Below are 18,091 nucleotides of genomic sequence, written 5' to 3' on the forward strand. Positions count from 1 at the left end.
AATCCCGGCCAGGCCGGGCCAGAGGCAGAGAGGGGGAAGGTGAGGACAGGAAGTGCTAGAAAGATACAGTAGCCCAGAGAGGCCAGCCTGGTCCTCTGGACAATGAATGGCTCCTCCACCTGCCCCAGTCCAGGGACCTCCTTTCTCCCCTGATTTGTCCGATCTACTTTCCAGGTCACCTGGCTGTGGGGAGGGCTGTAAACAAAACCCACACTGGCCTAGACCAGAAATCTAATCTATTTTCCTCTAGATCTTGAAGATAAAAAGGAGAGAACAGTCCATAGCTACTTCACTTAGACCATGAGATGTGAGCCTGGAAAGCATGAAGACAAGAAGGGGTGGAGCCTTGAAGCCAGGGCCCAGGAAGTCACAATTGTCCCATTAGTTGATCACTCCAGGGAAGAACAAATATCCTCACCTAACTGTCCCCTGAAGGCTCCAAGCTTTGGGGCAAATTGAGCCCCCAAGCTACAAAACAATGGTGGGAACGTACAGGAGTTCAAACCTGGGCAGAAATAAAATACTGAGCTTCCATTGTCCCAAGTTGGACATGGGGTGGAAGACCAAAGGGAAGTGCCCCTCCTGGGAACTGCCCACTCAGAGGCTGAGACACTTCATTCTAGGAGTCTAGCAGCTAAAGCTGGCAATTGGGAGAAAATAAGCACTTTCTCAGAGAGGGGAGGGAGGATCAGTGCCAGGGCCTTCCCTGAATTCTTCCTTGGTCTGCCAGGGAGTGGCAGTGTTGTTAATCATTATTACTGTATGCAAATCAGTATGCAAATCCCACACAGCTATGGGACTCCTGGCAAATTCGAATGGGGTCCATACCCACCTTTTGGAGGGCTAATTGTGCACCTTTCAGGCTGACACACACACACACACACACACACACACACACACACACACACACTGAAAGGGGCTTTGGGCAGAGTCAGACAAGTGAATGAGGGGCTCCAAGCTGGCAGAGGCCCCCAAGAGCTCAAACCGCAAAAAACGAACCCTTGCTCCTTAATTTGGATCAGGACTAGAGGTTGTCACAAGTCAGATGCCCCATTTTGGAACCTGGAAAGTCATTTTCCAGCGCCTAGTCTAAAACTGCCCTTGCACGCACGCCCTTACTCTAGCCGCGCACTTTGCCTTTCTGTACAAGTCTCAGCACACACCTCTCCTCGCTCAGATCTGTGATCGATCATTCAAGCCAAGTGTTCCTTCCGGTCCCTACCGAGGCACAGAGCCGCCCGCCTCTCGAGCGTCAGGCCGAGATCCTGGAATTCGCGGTACCGAGGCATCAAGGACCAGTACTCAGGGAAAGCAGGTGCCGCGGGCCGGCCCAGCGGCCAGACTGCGCCCTGAGCTCACCGCCCCACTGAGGGTGACAATCAGGGTGGGACACCTCGCCTTGCGGTCGCACGCCAACCTCCTGCTCCTCATCCTGGGTCGAGGCACCAAGCCGCGAGGATCTGTGGGCTTCCAGGAGGGACCAAAGGGCTGGGTCGGCTTTGGGAGGAAGGCAACGGGCTCTGGTATGAGTTCACGCTCCCAAGGCCAGATTCTTGATTCTAGGTACTGGGTACTCTTGGTGGGATAGGAGAGCGAATCCCGACCTCCCGGCCATGCCCTCGCGCTCCAATACGAGAGCGGCTCTTAGGAGGAGTCAGGACAGTCTGTCCCTCCAGGTGAGAACCCAGGGTCAGCCGGGAAGCTTGTGCGGTGACCGTCTCCACCTCACCAGGTGACCGGGCTTGGCCTCAAGCAGGTGCTGCTGCCGCGTGGACAGAGAGTGAGAAAGAGACACCACCCAGCTAGGCGCAGACACCCCACGCGCGCGCACGCCAGCGCTCTCTGTCACCTCTCCCCGGGTCTCCAGCCACACACGCCCCCGAAATCACGCTCACGCCGGCTCCTCCCCCACAGTCCCCAACCAACCTCACCTTGCCACACTCACCCCAGTGCCCACCCTTGCCGGCACACACGCTCACACCCGCGTCGGCACACTCCACCACCTCCAGACACACCCTAGGATTCCTCCACTCGCCCTGGGAGACGCACCAGGCTCTGCCTTGTCTCCCCGCCCCCCGCACTATCCCCCCCCCCCCGCTCACGCGCGCCCCTCTTACACACACACACACACACTCAAACACCCTCGCGCGCGGAGTCACTCCCCCTCGCACGCCCTCGCCCTGGGCACCCTCCCGCGGCGAGGCACCGGGTCCTCCTCCTCTCCCTCGGCTGCCTGGTGGCTCGGCGCTCTCCGGCCCGGCCTGGGGCCGCTCGGCCAGCGGGGATCGGTAGGGAGCCGAGGGCGCAGCCTCGCCGCCTCCCCCGGACTCTCCTCTCCGCCCCGCCCGCGCCGCGCCCCCACCGCCTGCTCGGGAGAGGGACCTCGGGAGAGGCAGCCGGTGGCCGGCCCGGCTCCGCTCCGCGCGGCGCCGGCAGCGGCGGGGGCAGCGAGCCAGCGAGGGAGCCCGCGAGCCCGCAAGCGGAGCGGCAAGGCGGGAGGGGACGCGGTGCCGAGCCGGAGCTGGAGCGGCGGCGGCAGCGGCGGCGGCGGCAGCGACAGCGACAGCGACAGCGGGGGAGGGAGGGCCCCGCGGACCGACGGACGCACGAACCGAGCGAGCGAGGGAGGGAGCGAGCGAGACTTCACCGGGGGATCGAAGGAGGAGCCGCCCGAGCGGCGGCTGCTGGGTGCTTCGCCGCGCTGCTAGGCGCTCGGCGCCTCGGCGGCCCCCGGCTCCCGGCCGCAGCTTCCTCGCACGCGGGGGGCGCGGGGCCTGGGGCTCGCTTTGCCGAAGGTAAGAGGGACGCGACCGAGCCTTCTGGAGCTAGCAAGTGCGAGGAGCGCGGCTCCCACGCCTGTTGCTCCAGCTGCCCACGCGGCACCCTCCCACTCCCGCGCCCGGGTGGGTGGGCGCTGGGGCGCCGGAAGGATTGGGGGTGGGGCCGGTGCCGTGAGGGTGCAGGCAGCCGGCCCGGGGGCGTCGGTTCCCTGGGCTGAGGAGCCACCTCCGGGCAAGTAGATACTGTGAGGTTTGGGGGTGGGGGTGTGAACCTCTGCCCTCTTTCCATTGGCCTGACTTCCCTCGGGGGTGCCAGGAGCAGGTCTCCCGGATCTGGTGCAGGTGGCGACGGCTTGCTCCGTCCCCGCTCTTTGTAAGCGGAGAAGGAGAGAAATGGCTGAGAGTGGAAGCTGGAAGAGGTTTGGGGCGCTTTGCAAAGTTCTCCGCCAGGCGAGCTGCGGTGTGCCTACCAGAGGCTGGGGGCCCCGGTCCATCTGGTCCTGCTTGGATCAGCTTCTACCCCTTCTACCCTGAGAGCTCTGGGGAGGGTTTCTGAGTGACAGCCAAGAGCATTACGGCCCTGGGGAAGGGGTTCCATAGGCTGGCTTTAGGAGTTGTTTACCCTGGCGCTGGGGACTTGAAAGGACTGGGCATTGAAGTTACCTGGAATCAACTCAAATTCTTGCACTTGCTTTTATCCTGGGCAGCCCTAATAAGTAAGCAACAGGCTGGGTTCCAGACCTGGACTCTTAAAGCAAAGAGAAGGCTCCGTGTATTTCTTAAGAGAGAGCATCAGAACTTTCTTGGGGTCCTAGGCACATGTAATGTGTTTGTAAGGCCAGGTATGTGTTGCTGTATTTTGCATGAATGTGAGAGATGGTATTAAATTTACATCTTATTTACTGTTACTTCAAGGGAAAGCTGGATATTTAATTTCGGTAAGAAAGGGCTCTTGGGCTACAAGAATTCAATGTGAAGTCGTGTGTCCGTTCCATGTGGGTTACATGTTGGCACAAGGAAAGGAATGGAAAGGAACTGATGTTTATTTTTCCTTGTCTTTATTTGCATGCAACAAAATGCAAGTGCATAAGGGATCCCCAAAGGAGGAAAGATTAGTTAGTGGCTTATTCCCTTTTGCTGTTGAGGAGGCTGGAGAAAAAGAGTTCAGGAAAGTGCCCTGGCCAACCTAGGAGTGGCACTGTGGAGAAGAGGATCTCAGCGTGTCCCAGGCCTGTGCCCCAAGGATCTCCACCTGGTTCACCCTGTCCATTTCATGCCTGCCTAACCAAATCCTATGGACATAGAAGAAACCCCCTGAATTACCAACAACTCCCCCGGTCCCCAGATGGGCCTATTCTGGATTAAGGGATTTAATGTAAGATTATGAAAAGTAAGTTTCCAGAGACTCTCTACTGAGGTCACTGAAGGACAGACCTTGGTGATGTGACAGTTGTGCTGCTTTGTGCCTCTGCTGAGGTTAGGTGTCAAACTCCAGGAGAGGTTGTCTGGTCATTCTGCCCGTTTTTGGCCCTCTACTTCCCAAACAGAAGCTGTTTAACAGGGCAGCTGACTTTTTAAAGCAGGGAAAATGGTCCCCTTTGCCAAGATTTTTCACCTTTATCATTTCTGAGCTTACCTGTTTTAAAGGACTCTTTCCCAGCCTCCCCCCATCACCGCCAAATCTTTCCCACTGTCATACTCTTCTGCCAAAAACAAAAATAGCTTCAGATTTTTCATTTGTAAGGCGTCCATGTCCTAGTAAAACCTTGGCATTTGAGGCATGTGCCGTGCCATTGGCTGGAAATGGGGCCGCACTGTAGTGCCTGTTGCAGTATTCATACTCAGGCAGGCTTGGGGAGGTGTTGGTGCTGTCAGGGTGAGAGCACTGCATCGATAGCCATGGAGAAACCCTACTTGAGCCAGGTCATGCCTGGAGAGTAGGGCTGATATGGCCTTGGGCTTGGTATCTGGTGGGATACTTATCCATCTTTCCAAACCCACACATATGCGAGCATGTGCACACACACGCACCACGCGTACAAACATGCACACAGAAAGTAGTGAAGGGGTAATCGCTCCTTTTTTGGTACGTTTTGCTAAGAGGACAGGTTCTGAGCCTCTCCAGGCTCTGGACCCAGCCTGGGATTTGCTTGGCCTTCTTTAGGAAGATTGTCCTGGATTAATGCATGGGGTAAAGTTTGGGCCTTGGAACCAGAGACTTTTGATAGACAGTGAGGGGATTATTTTTCCCTTCCCCTGAGCTCTCAAATACATTTGAAAGCAGTTTGGAAAATCCCTGTGACCCTTGGAAAAGAGGAGACTGACTTGGAGTAAAGCGGGTAAGAGGATGGGGCAGATCTTGGCAAGGGCAGGTATTTGGCACTGGGGCCCAGGAGTCAGGTGGAGCGCCCCTGGGAGAATGGAAGGGATGGGCATCGTCCTCTCAAAGTTCAGAGCCTTATGTCTGGCCAAGGGTACCTCCTGATGCAGCAGTCTCTGACTCTTTGCCGCCTGAACCCCCTCCATGCCCTAACTCATTGAACTTCATTCTGAGATAAAGCATGTGTGTTAAAGGTCAGAGGGACAGGGCCCAGTGTCTAAGGTTTGGCCTCCTTCACTCTCTTGGGGGGTGACCAGGGGTTCTGTGAGTAGACTAGGCCTCAGATCGCCTTGGGTACCAAGTGACGCAGGTTGTGTGCCCTGTTCTGGGCACCAGCCTCATCAGGAATTCCCAGAACTCCCTCTGCTGAGATGAGGCTCTGGCTAATTGCATGCCCACAGCAACAAGCCCAGACGCTCTACTTCCCGCTTTGCATGGGCAGCTGTCATGCAGCAGTCTCAGTGAGACCTACGCTATAGCCTCAATGTCCTGGTTCCAGTGGAATTGGGATTATTTGAACCCAAGGATCCCCTGTTGCTTTTGTGTCCAGTTCTTTCGTTTTACAGATGAGGACTCTATGGCTCAGAGTATGACTTGCTCTCCCAAATTCAGGAAGGAGCCCTTGCTCTCTGCAGCCTGGGGAAGGAAGGGAAGGAAGACTCTATATCTTGCCTTTTCTGTCCAGGACATTAGTATTGTTCTGTGTAAAAGTGTCTACGAGCCTGGGGCGTTGTCAGTGCACAGAAACATTAACTGAGTTGGAACTGGAGTCATCTGCGACCATGTTTAGCTGGTGGACTTGATCCCAGCCCCCTTTGCTACTCAGCTGCCTAGCCAAATGTATGCTGAAAGACTGGACAGTCTCCCGGTCCAAGGAAAGCATAGTTCATGGTAAGGGTGAATTTTTTGAAGAAAGATACAGAAATGCAGGATGTGTTCCCACATCTCCTGTCAGTGGTGTGCGGATTACCCGCTGCCATGGATAAATGACCCCACTCTTTCCTCAGCTCCTGTAATCAGGAGCTCATCAGGCCCGTGCTGTTTTTCCGTTCTGTGAGTGGTGATACTTATAGAAAATGTCATTGTCATTCCTATTGTCTTCTGTAGTGTCTGATCAACCTCCCTTTATTAGGGAGCAGAGGGACCTGTGAAAATTCCCCATAGTGGACAAGTGGGGAAACTGAGGCAGAGAACCCTTGACTAAGCCTACAGTGAGTGAGAAGACACTCAATTCTTGGGTTCTTTTGAATTCCGTCTTCAGAGTTCACTGTCTGTCTGGCAAGAGAATGCCAACCCTTGATAGCCCTCCAAATATATTAGCAAGGTGTAGAGTAAATTTGATGGAATGCAATTAGCATCTATAATAGAGGGTTCCAGTTTGAGCAACTACTTATCCACCTGCTGGGCTGCTGGGGAGGTTGAGGCTCTATGACCTTTGTCCTTAAAGAGCTTAATATGGGGTGGGCAAGAGCTGGCGAGTGGCCTGGCTGTACTCTTGATTCCATGTTGAAACTGCTGGGATTTAAGTCCCTCTGCCTACTTATTAATCTTTTAGACAATCATTACAGCTCCTTATCTTTCATCTTCCCCATCTGCAAAATGATGACTGCAGTGTTGTCTGCCCCACAGGGCTTTTGGTGGAGGTCAATGGAGATGATCATGGATGCACGCGGTAGAGTTCCTGCCCTATGGTTTGGGACTGTCAAGCTGCTATATTTCCGTAAGCTTAGGTTTTCTTATCCATGAAATGGGAGATGTGTTAGACTTCTCTTCCTCAGATGACTTTGAGGATTAAATGAGATAATCCCTGGGAGACATTTGGTGCAATGTCTTACACGGAGTACCTGGTCAATTATTGTCAGCCATTATTATTAATGAGCTATTTATAAAGTATCTATAACCTTGGCTAGAGTATGGTAAGTGCTAGAGCATAGAAGCAAACAAAGAGCTGAGAGCCCAAAGGAAGGAGACAGTCTTATCATGGGAGAGGAGGTACATCACAGAAAGGGTGAACAGGAAGGATTCTATTTATTGAGGGGGGCACAGCTCAGAGTTTGAACTCAGGGCCTCATGCTTGCTAGGCCTTACTACTTGAACCACTCCCCCAGCCCTGCAAGGTAGGATTCTAATAGTCAGGGAGAGAGGACTGCTGGAAGAAGGGATGATCTAGCGACAGACACCCAGGGTCTGTCTGTGAGCCAGACTGTGTTCTAGTTGTTGGAAGCTAGGATGGGTGCATCGGACCTCAGCCTGAATGTTAATACATAGAAATGCCAGGATGAGGAGTTTGGAATTCATTTTATAGGCTGTGGGGTTCGCCCAATCAGAACCTTGCTTTAGGGAGATCACTCTAAGGAGAATAGGACTTAGAGAGGCCAGGAAGGGAGAGAGAATGAGAGACCAGAGGGAATCCGGGCCTTCATGGAGATAGTAAGAGATATCATCTCATTATTTGACAGCACTTGGAGTGGAGCTGCTTAAGAAATGGTCAAGGTGACAGCCCTGGGAGTTAGGGATGTCATGAGCCAATGGTATAGGGCAGTTTTTTGCATGGAGATAGTTTAAACCTATCCTGTTTTGGAAGCTCTACTAGGAAAGTCCAGCGGCAGCCCAGGAGCGAGGGCAACTGGAGGAACTGAAAGTCAGGAGCAGGTGAAACAGCATTACAGGGAAAGACAAAGATCAAATTCTATTCCAAGTCTTTGTGTAACAGGAAGGGAAAAAAAGCTCAACTCCAGGACTAAACTTTGCCTTATTTATTTAAACACAGAGTCAAACCAAGTGAATTCCAGACAATCCAAATAATTCAGAGTTAGGATTTGTTCTGTGTGATCAGTTTAGGATTAGTGGAGATGAGCGTGCCAACCCCAAACAATTTCCCTTCGCTGTTACGTGTGTTTCTGTGTCACCACATGTCTTCCCACAGATGGTATACATTTGGGGATTGCAGAGTCATTTCACTATCATCTTTAAAAAGCCAGATTTGAGAAGGTAAATCTGTTTCCCAAAGCCAAATATAGTTCTCTGTGCCATCGTTCCCTCCATCCATGCAGGTGATGGGGAAATGTGGTTCAGAGAGCTGTGGGTGAAGGGACAAGGTGGCCCAGCTCAGGAGGAATTCTGAAGGGTGCGGGAGGGGCCAGGTGAGAGAGGCTGGCATGGGAAAGTGTATTGTTATATAACCAGAGGGAACTCGGGATGCTGGGCAGATGGAGGCAGGAGGTGAGAATCTAGTGAAGCAGTGAATGTGGATCGGCTTTCTCTGAGGAGAGAAAGGGACAATGTATTGAACTCAGGTGGACCCAAGAATCCAAAAATTGCCTCATATTGTGGGAAAGAGATCAACCCTGCCCAGCCTCCCAACTTTCCCCATGTCTTTCCATCATGGCTCTAAGGAGTGCAATTGGACAGTATGTTGCTAGGGCAAGGATGGAAGTCAAGTGTCCCAAAGAGTAGCACTCTGCAAAGAAAACCTTCTCCTTGGGAGTTGGGGGACAGTGCTTCACGAGGCCTTAGACCTACTGTGGTCTCCTACCATGACAGAGACTTTTCTAGAAATGGCCAGCCCCACTCTTCTTCCCACTGGGGAGGAGTAGAAAGGATGTATTTACCCAGTCTTCTTCATCTACACCCCATTCCCTGATTACCATGGTGGATGAAGAGTGAAATAAAAATTAGCATGTTTATCCTACTTTTAAATTCGTTTAATGAGAACTCATTTACCCTCTCCCAATTTAAATTCGTAATAACGCCATAACCTTTCAGAGTTGATTACCACCCTTGTCTTCCCACATCTTCCTGCTAAAGAGGCTTTCCCTCCAAATGCTTCTGAACCTCTTGGCACTTGACAATTTGTCAGGCAGTCAGCAACATCTGGTGATCCTGCTTTGCTGGGCTGTCCCCTGCTAGGTGTTCTCCCTACTGGGGAGGACAGAAGAGAATCAAGTACCCTGTCCGTGGTGGATTCAGTTTTATTAAATTGCCTTGAAGATTGCTGTTTTATTCACCCTGGGTCCCATTCCTCCCTGAGAGTCAAGGTGGACTCAGCCCTTTCTTTGCTCTCTCCTGTCTCCCAGGGGTTGCTGAACTAACTCCAAGCTGGTTTGCAAAGTGTCTGCCCAAGAACTGGAGTCACCATGGCGGCTGGAGTTGCAGCCTGGCTGCCTTTTGCCAGGGCTGCAGCCATTGGGTGGATGCCAGTGGCCAACTGCCCCATGCCCCTAGCCCCAGCCGACAAGAACAAGAGGCAGGATGAGCTGATTGTCCTCAATGTCAGTGGACGGCGGTTCCAGACCTGGAGGACCACGCTGGAGCGATACCCGGACACGCTGCTGGGCAGCACAGAGAAGGAATTCTTCTTCAACGAGGATACCAAGGAGTATTTCTTTGATCGCGACCCAGAAGTGTTCCGTTGTGTGCTCAACTTCTACCGTACAGGGAAGCTGCACTACCCACGTTATGAGTGCATCTCGGCCTATGACGAGGAGCTGGCCTTCTATGGCATCCTCCCCGAGATCATCGGAGACTGCTGCTACGAGGAGTACAAAGACCGCAAGCGGGAGAACGCTGAGCGCCTCATGGATGACAACGACTCAGAGAACAACCAGGAGTCCATGCCCTCGCTCAGCTTCCGCCAGACCATGTGGCGGGCCTTTGAGAACCCCCACACCAGCACCCTGGCCCTGGTCTTCTACTATGTGACTGGCTTCTTCATCGCTGTCTCAGTCATCACCAACGTGGTGGAGACGGTCCCATGCGGCACGGTCCCGGGGAGCAAGGAGCTGCCATGTGGAGAGCGCTACTCGGTGGCCTTCTTTTGCTTGGACACCGCCTGCGTCATGATCTTCACAGTGGAGTACCTCCTACGGCTCTTCGCGGCACCCAGCCGCTACCGCTTCATCCGTAGCGTGATGAGCATCATTGACGTGGTGGCCATCATGCCCTACTACATCGGCCTGGTCATGACCAACAATGAGGACGTGTCCGGGGCCTTTGTCACTCTCCGGGTCTTCCGCGTCTTCAGGATCTTCAAGTTCTCGCGCCACTCCCAGGGCCTGCGGATCCTGGGTTACACCCTGAAGAGTTGTGCCTCAGAACTCGGGTTTCTGCTCTTCTCCCTCACGATGGCCATCATCATCTTTGCCACTGTGATGTTTTATGCCGAGAAGGGCTCCTCTGCCAGCAAGTTCACGAGCATCCCGGCATCTTTTTGGTACACCATTGTCACCATGACCACACTGGGGTAAGTCAACGCAGGTGTACTGGACAGGGTAGATCTGGGTGGGTGGTGAAGCTTTGAATGGTGTCAGCATTGAGGCCAGGAGTCTCTCACCCACCTCCTGGAAGCTGGAGGAGTAGTATCATCACAGGAGGAAAGCACAGGAGTGATTTTTTGGGGGTGGTGACTGCTCTGAATTGATTCTTTTTGGGGTGGGACATGTGTTTTATAAAATGTGGAAATTGAAGTCACCCTTTCTTTTCCCAGTCATTCATTGTGTGTGTGTGTGTGTGTGTGTGTGTGTGTGTGTGTGTGTGTGTGATGGTGGGGGTGGGGCAATGACTATATTTTTACAGATGTAACTGTGCTTATTATTCAGGCTGTCCTGGGGAGGAAGACAGGGCATGGGGAGGGAGGAAGAGGGCTGTGAGGAGTTCAGTGATTGTTGTAAGGCAGGTATAGGTTTCTTTCACCAGGAGACACTGAGAGCACTCCTTCTGGATCCTTCCCGTGCTTTTTGGTAGTATGTTGTAAGCTATTTTCTTTTTTCGCCTTACTTTTCTTCCCTGCTGCACAGATTCTCAAAGGTTCTGTAACTCTGTTCAGACTTTCTCTAAGTGACCCTGATGTTGGGTTTTCTGCAGAGTGAGGTACCTATTTTTTTTTCTCACCAAAGGAGGAACAACCTTGCTTTTCAGCACGAGTCAGTGATGGAATAACCTGGTTTACCTGCATGACTGTGAGATGTTCTGAATGCATCATGTGTCAGACGGAGGGATCCATATCATCCGAGGGACAGGTGATCAGGAATGTCTTGGTGACTCCATCTCCTCCAGCTCTTTGAGATCTTCTCTCTGCTGATGCCACAGAAATATATTTATGGTACTGGGATGTAAAGCTTCCCATCAGAGGAAGGGGGCTCAGGAAGGAGATTACAGTCTTTACCTAACAGGATTAGAGCCAATAAAGTCTGCTTTATGGAGACATAGATTTCACAGGGGTTTCTGCTTCAGCCGTTGTAAGCCACTAAGGCTAATGCAAAATCCCTCCACAATTCATATTCTGGGTCTATATTTGCTTAAGCCAGGAAGCATTATATTGCTGATGGAGAATTCATGAAGCTTTTTATTTGGTCTCTGACAATTTGGTTGGTGGCATCCTGGTGATTCGATTTTTTCCTGGCTGAAACCCTGTGGTGGTGGTGACGGTCTTTCCGTAGTGCTGTGTGTACTTATTGGGAATGACTGAGCAGGTGATGGGACCTTTTAAAATGATTACATTTGTCATTCTGCCACAGGAAGGGAGGGGAGCAGCAAGAAGTGTCACCATCCATCCATTTGCAAAGGCCACATTTGATTGGGGCATTCCCTTTACCTCTGTCTCTGTAATGGAAGCCATCCTGGCCCTTCCTCCCGCTCCAATACACACACGCACACACACACACACACACACACTTCCTCAAATAGCTGTTGCAGAGGTGTAAGAATGTTTGGTTGTGTGACCTTGTCCTTCTTGGCTCAAGTGGCAGATGGGAGGCTTTCAGCCCAGTGAGATATTTAGAGATAAAATGGACTTGGGGAGCTGGCTGCGCCTTTGTTCCTTCAAAGCTGACCTGGCTATCTCTTCATCTTCCTGACAGACTTCACCCATGGCCAGGCAGCCCACCCTGACTGGACCCCCAGCATGCTCCTGAGATGGCTCTGTGCCCTCAAGTGCCTCTTGATGGGACTCATGACACTAGAGGGAGAGACCTGTATGGGAATAAACACAAGGCAGATTGATGGGTGTCGGAGTTAAAATGGGATCATTCCAGAGGAGATCAATGGAAACTTCACTGGCCAGCTGCCCGTTAGTTTTTATTATTAGTATAACAGCATATGGGTGTCTACTATGTGTCAGTGTGCTGAGCACTTTGCATATATTATCTCTAAGTCTTCACAGCAGCCTGGTAGGTAGGAAAAGTTTCTATACCCTTTAAAAATGCAGAAGGTGAGGCTCAGAGAGGTTAAGTAAATTTCCCATAGTCACATAGCTGTTAAGGGACAGAGCTGATTTTCAAATACCAGTCTGGCTGCCTTCTGTGCCCTTTCTCCTTTTACTCCATCACTCCACTTGTTTCTACTCCATCAGGGCCCCTAGGTAGAAATCACTCCTTCAGGATTATTACTTTTTTAGATGCACTTGGGGTGTGATACTCTATTCTAGTCATACTGCTAGTCCAGAGCACATGAGCCCGATGAGTAACATAAGCCACGCACTATTCTAGGTACACAGAGACTTTTCAAATCAATAGACAGATCAAAGCATTGTCTGAGAAGTTAATGGCTGCTTTCATAGCAAAACTCAGTGTTAACTGCTGCTGGGGAAACTGAAAATTTCCTTTCATATTCATCTTGTAGAGCAAAGAGCAAGTGCAACATCAGGAGGTGGGCAGTCTTGGCCTCACATCCTTTCTTCGGGTGGGGGTAAGGAAGCAGGCAGACTGCCAGAGAGTGAAGATGAAGACAAGTGAAGGATGCCTGCATTGTGGAGAGGTGTGGCTCCCCTGACTGTGAGCCCTGTGGACTTCCTCACCCCACATCTGACAATGGACAAGTCTATTTTTCCTTCCCCATGCATTATGCAAAATGTCTAGTTTCTGGGAGGAGAATGGGCAAGAAAGGAAACCTTTAGCCATGTCCTCCTTGAATGCCTGTAAGTTACGAGAAAGCAGATTCTTTTTCTCCCCCTCTTCCCTGGCTGGTATAGCTCCATGCTGGATCAGGCTACTTGGACTTTACCTGAGTTGGCAGTTGGCACAATTACCAGGCTCATTTGCTTGGCTATACACAGCAGGTGCTTGGCAGAATGCTTTTTAATGGATGGATCAGTGTAAACGGGGCACCTCCATTTGCTTGACTTGATACTGTTCTCAGTCCCTCCTAAACTTATCTGTCCTCTCTTGGGGGCAGATTTGAGATTTGAACCTGCAGAGCCTGCATGCCCTCAGCCTATGTGCTCTCCCACCCCTAGCCCCCCTTTACTTGGTGACTGATACATCTACATGTTGCTCTGCAGGACCACAGAGCAATCTTCTTGGCCTTATTGGAGGCCTTGCTGGCTTCACCCTGGAGAGCTTTTCCTCTTCCTGGCTGGTTGTAGCCTTGCTCAAACCAATTCAAGACAGCCCATCTTTTCTTACTCTACACTGGCATTTGAGTCCCAAGTGGCCATGAAATACTAAGGACAAACTTTCTGCCATGATCAAATTGCTCCCAATAGCTCCCAGGAGACACCTACTTCTTCCTGTCACTGGCCCCTCCCTGACCTGCTCCTTCCCAAAGCTTCCCTTTCCAGTCTGAAGACAGACTCCTTTGCAGACAGGCCAAGGGCCAAGGGCTGGGTGAGTGAAGGTGTTTGGTCCTCCTTGCCACTTCTGCCTGTTTTCTCAGCACCTCACTCATGAGTTCCTAGGTTACCTCCAGGAAAGGAGGCTTCTCCTGAGCCAGTTATCACTGTTTATTTAATATCTCAAAATTCCTTAAGCACACAAAGCAATGACAGCCCAAACTGGCATTGGGGCTTAAAGATGGCTTTCCTTTGTAGCGTCCTGTGCTGGTGGAGGAGACCCCCGAGCTCTGTCTGGGCTTCCCTGTGCTCCCTTGACAGTCGAATTCCCAAATGCACCATCCAAGGATTAATTTCTGTGCTCATAATTGATGCTATAAATAAAATAAATCCCCAATTATCTCAGTTAACAGAGGGAAGGGATAACATAGAACTCCCAATATTAAATAACATCAACATAACTGGTTTGGGAATGTATTATACAGCATAAAATTTTCCAAAGCAGATTTCCATTCTTCATTTTGCTTGGCTTTCTGGCTTGGACTGCCTGAGCCAGACCTTGGGACAGCTGGGTGAGGGCACAGAAGTGTGGGGAGCATGTGAGAGGAAAACCTTGGCAGCAAGCAACCACAAGAGTCACGAGGGCCAACTCCAGGCCTGCATGGGATGGGGTGCTTTTGACTATCTTAGGGATGGGGATTGGGCTTGGGAAAGGCATGGAGCAGCATCTGCTCCTGATGAGGTGGCCTGCTGCCACTGGTTGGCTTGGTTATGTAACTGAGACCAGCAGCCTATATGTCACCCTGTGCTCTGAGATGAGAGAGCTTTTGACAGTGTCTAAAAATCACTTTAATGAAAACAGAATCAATCTTTACTTCTTCCAAGCATGACACAGTGGCCAGGTGATTTGCATTTTCCTTTAAAACACAATCCTGGAAGGGGCCTGCCTGAGGGTCCAGGAGACTTGGACTGGGAATGGAGACAGAAATATTGTTGATTGAAGTCCTTGATCAGGCTCCCCAGAATAAGAGTAGAGCTTGTCTAAGATCTGGTTTTGTTTAAAAAAAAAATTTCCAGAGTTCTGTGTGTGCCTTCATCTACTACCCACCGGCCCTTGTAAGTACCCAAGTGCCATAGCCTGGACACTGGCTAATGGTGCTGCCTGAATGGGAAAGAGTCCCCTGCCCAAGGGACTGATCATAGGACACTTCCTGGGAACCAATGACCTTGGAGCCTTCTCTTTGTTGACATTTCTTGGTTGAAGGCCATTCTTCTTCATTTTTTTCTTTTGGCAGCACTGGGGTTTGAACTCAGGGCCTCATGCTTGCTAGGCAGGCGCTTTACCACTTGAGCCACTCCACCAGCCCTTCTTTGTTGACATTTCTTAACTGACATTTCTCTGGTGCTAAAATTCCCAAGACAGGATGCAGACTTGTTTCTCAACAAGGAATCTTTCATTCTTTCAACATTTATTGAGTGCCTACTGTATGCCAAGCAGCATGGTAGGCTCTGGGAATATACAGCACTTTAATTGCACAGCAGTCCAATGCAAGACAAGCAAAATGAATCTAATGGGACTCACTTCCCTTCTTTGGAACTTGAATACTCTTCTTGCTTCAGAGACACCCCTCTCTGCTCCTGTATCTTGCTGACTCCCATGATCCTCCAAGCTTAAACCCATGTCATCTCCTCCAAGAAGTGTTCCTGGCCTTCCAGGACCTGGGGACTCTCCTCTTGCCTTCCATTACAGCCTATACATTCTTCTTTCTTGTCACCACACATTTTACTAACTCTAGCTGTCTCTGTGTCTTTCCTCCCCGGATGCAAGGTTGTCAAGGGCAGGCATCTATTCAAAGATCATTGTATGATTTGTGCCTAGCCCAAGGGCTGATAGGAAGTGGTCCTTGATACCTACTTGTTCAACCAACAGGTTTGTAACTCTATTTGCCCAGCTTTAAGTTTCACATTTGACAACTATTTTCTGGCCATGTGAAAACCATAGACAGTGCTGCCCACATGTTAGTTCTGCTGTCTGTCAGGCAGGATGTTTGTGGGCAGGACAATAGTGGGGAAGCTAAGCAGAGTACTCTATGAAGCTTCAGCCTTTGGGGCCAAACACCTGCATAACCATGCTCTTCTCCAGACTCTGGGCCAGGGTGGAGCAGAAAGGGATCCACCAGGAAGCTCCCTTCCTGTGGTGTTTCCCTCCATTCAGTCATCTTCATTCAGTGCCCACTAGGCACTGGGAAAACAGCGGTGAAGAAAACAGCTGTGCAACTTACATTGTAGTGGACAAGATAAACAAATAAGAATATCATATTAGCTTCCAGAAAAAAATAAAACCTGATGTGACACATAGGAAGTGCTGAGTGGGGAGTGGAGTGGGTAGAGCAAAGGGGGGAGTTGTTTTATATTAGCAGATCAAGAAGGGTCTCCTAGAGAAGGTCATATTGAGCAGAGACCTGAAGGCATGTGGATACCATGGAGAACATTCCAGTTAGAAGGAACAGCAAATGCAAAGGACATCAGATAAAAGGGCCTTCACTTGCTATTCCTGGAAGAGCAAGAAGATCCTAGATTGGGCTACATGAGGGAGGCCATGTAGACACCAGAAATGAGGCCAGAGAGGTAATGGGGAAGCAGCTCACATGGTCTTCATGACTGCCCTAGGGGCTTTACCTTTCACTCTGCTCTGCTTGGGAGGCCACTGAAAAGTTTTAAGCCACTGACTTGTTTTCAGAGGATCACTATGGCTGCTGAGTAGCGGGGGATCAGATACTGGCTAGTGCTACATTGTAGGGGAGAAGCCACAAAATAATCCAGGCAGAAGACAGTGGTGGCTAGGGCAAAAAGTGGGGGCAGAGGGGTGGGAGAAGGGAGGGATTCTGTATGTATTTGGAGATAAAGGCAACAGGAAGCTTTCTCAGGAAGTGTTTGCAAGTTCTCCTCCCACCAAGCCAGCTGTAAAGTTCACATGAGGGGGACTAGTCAAGAAGACACAGCCCTAACGACCTTCACCCCTAGGAGAAGCATTTCACAAGAAGTGGCCTCAAGGTCTTACAGGGTGGCTTAAAGGCCCAGGGAAGCTGGACCTTCTCATGGAATGAACAAGTCACGTTCAACCATAGTGTCTCACAATGGGCCTAGTGCTGGCTTTAAGGAGGGAGCTTCGGCCCCTGGATGGAACTTTCCAGGGCTGCACCAAGGAACTGGGTATGTGCTCACAGCCATGAGGGGGCCTGCTGTCAGGCCAAAGGAGCTACTGAAACAGGAGTGGACACAGGGCTTTAAGGAAGAGAGAAAGGTAATTCACACGGGTGGGACAAGAGCCTTTCCTGTGCTTTACACCGGGAACATCACATTGGATTTGTCTTCTGACCCAGTGATTCAAATTGCTGTGGATTTGGGAAAGGGATTTCCAGGCTGGTACTCATTTCATAGGTCTCTTCCAGAATTTTCTAAATCAGTCTCATCCTCTCTCTTCTCTGTTTTATTTGGGTTTTCCTCTGTAAATACAAACATGGCTCTTCCTAAGGAGCAGCAATTATTCTGCCTCCAAATATAGTAAACAAGACAAGAGGGTCCTCCCTCTCCCCAGCAGGAAGAGCCCCTCAATCTCCTCCAGTGTGTTTGTTTCTCTTACTCAGAAGGGAGTGGCTTTCCCAGGCCATGCACACTTCTGGTCCTCTCTCCACCATGGCTTGGACCTCTTCCAGGCCAGGGAGAGGAGCATGGTGCCTCTCCTACCCTGTCCTTGGCTGGTGACCCTGCATGTAACCAGCCATTTCCAGGAAGTTGACACTCTACTGAATACTCATACATGTCTGAAGTGTCCATGTCAGAATTGCTTTTCTGGAAAGTAGGGACTGGGCCCTAGAGCAATCTCTTTTGGAACGAATACATAGTATTGACCTTGAACCAGCTTCTAAGGAGAACTTATTTGTGACAAGGAGGAAGGTGTTACCACAGTGCTTTGGGGCATCCAAACTTCTCTGCCAAAACACTTCCTTGGCTCTAGTTTGAGTTCAGTCTCCTGCTAATCCAGCCTGCTTTTATTGGACACCACACTGGCCTCTTCTCACCTCTCTCTTCCCTGCTCCATGGACGTGATAGATGTGTGGGAAGGCGGGACCGAGAAGGGAAGAGACCTCTCTGCCTTTGCTGACCGTGATTGGATAGAAGAAGATTGCATTTAGCTCATGTAATCATATTCCAGGTGTCAGGACTTGAATGAGTGTCACGAAACCGAATCAGAAAAATCGTTTTAATGTAAGTGCCACCTCACACACAAGCTAGTTGACGGAGAGATGGATGAGGCTGGGGACGCCTCCTTTGTAATGCAATGCTGTAAAATCCCATCACCTTCATTATTTCCCATGGAGCCAA

At 50.8% G+C, this 18,091-nt stretch overlaps 2 protein-coding genes across 4 annotated transcripts in view; one reads left to right on the top strand and one right to left on the bottom strand.

The window, feature by feature from the left end:
• Nucleotides 1–1,218: 1,218 nt before the first annotated feature.
• On the bottom strand, nucleotides 1,219–3,274 carry LOC109695157 (uncharacterized). Its single transcript, XM_074049049.1, is given in 6 exon segments — nucleotides 1,219–1,265; nucleotides 1,360–1,497; nucleotides 1,946–2,036; nucleotides 2,172–2,735; nucleotides 2,737–2,946; nucleotides 2,948–3,274. Coding segments are annotated over 6 exon segments (1,377 nt in total).
• Nucleotides 2,641–18,091, top strand: part of Kcnd3 (potassium voltage-gated channel subfamily D member 3) — a 205,173-nt gene continuing 189,722 nt past the window's right edge. For 2 of the 3 annotated variants that reach the window (XM_020177536.2, XM_020177537.2), the window contains exons 1-2: nucleotides 2,641–2,795; nucleotides 9,237–10,402. In XM_020177536.2, the coding sequence (XP_020033125.1) occupies nucleotides 9,297–10,402 (1,106 nt within the window). In that variant the 5' untranslated portion in view covers nucleotides 2,641–2,795; nucleotides 9,237–9,296. Of the gene's footprint in view, nucleotides 2,796–3,083; nucleotides 5,120–9,236; nucleotides 10,403–18,091 lie in introns of those variants that run through there. The other variant, XM_074050767.1, reaches the window with a different exon arrangement.

The sequence above is a fragment of the Castor canadensis genome, chromosome 12 (genome assembly GCF_047511655.1).
Source record: "Castor canadensis chromosome 12, mCasCan1.hap1v2, whole genome shotgun sequence".
In the NCBI taxonomy this organism is placed as follows: Eukaryota; Metazoa; Chordata; class Mammalia; order Rodentia; family Castoridae; genus Castor; species Castor canadensis.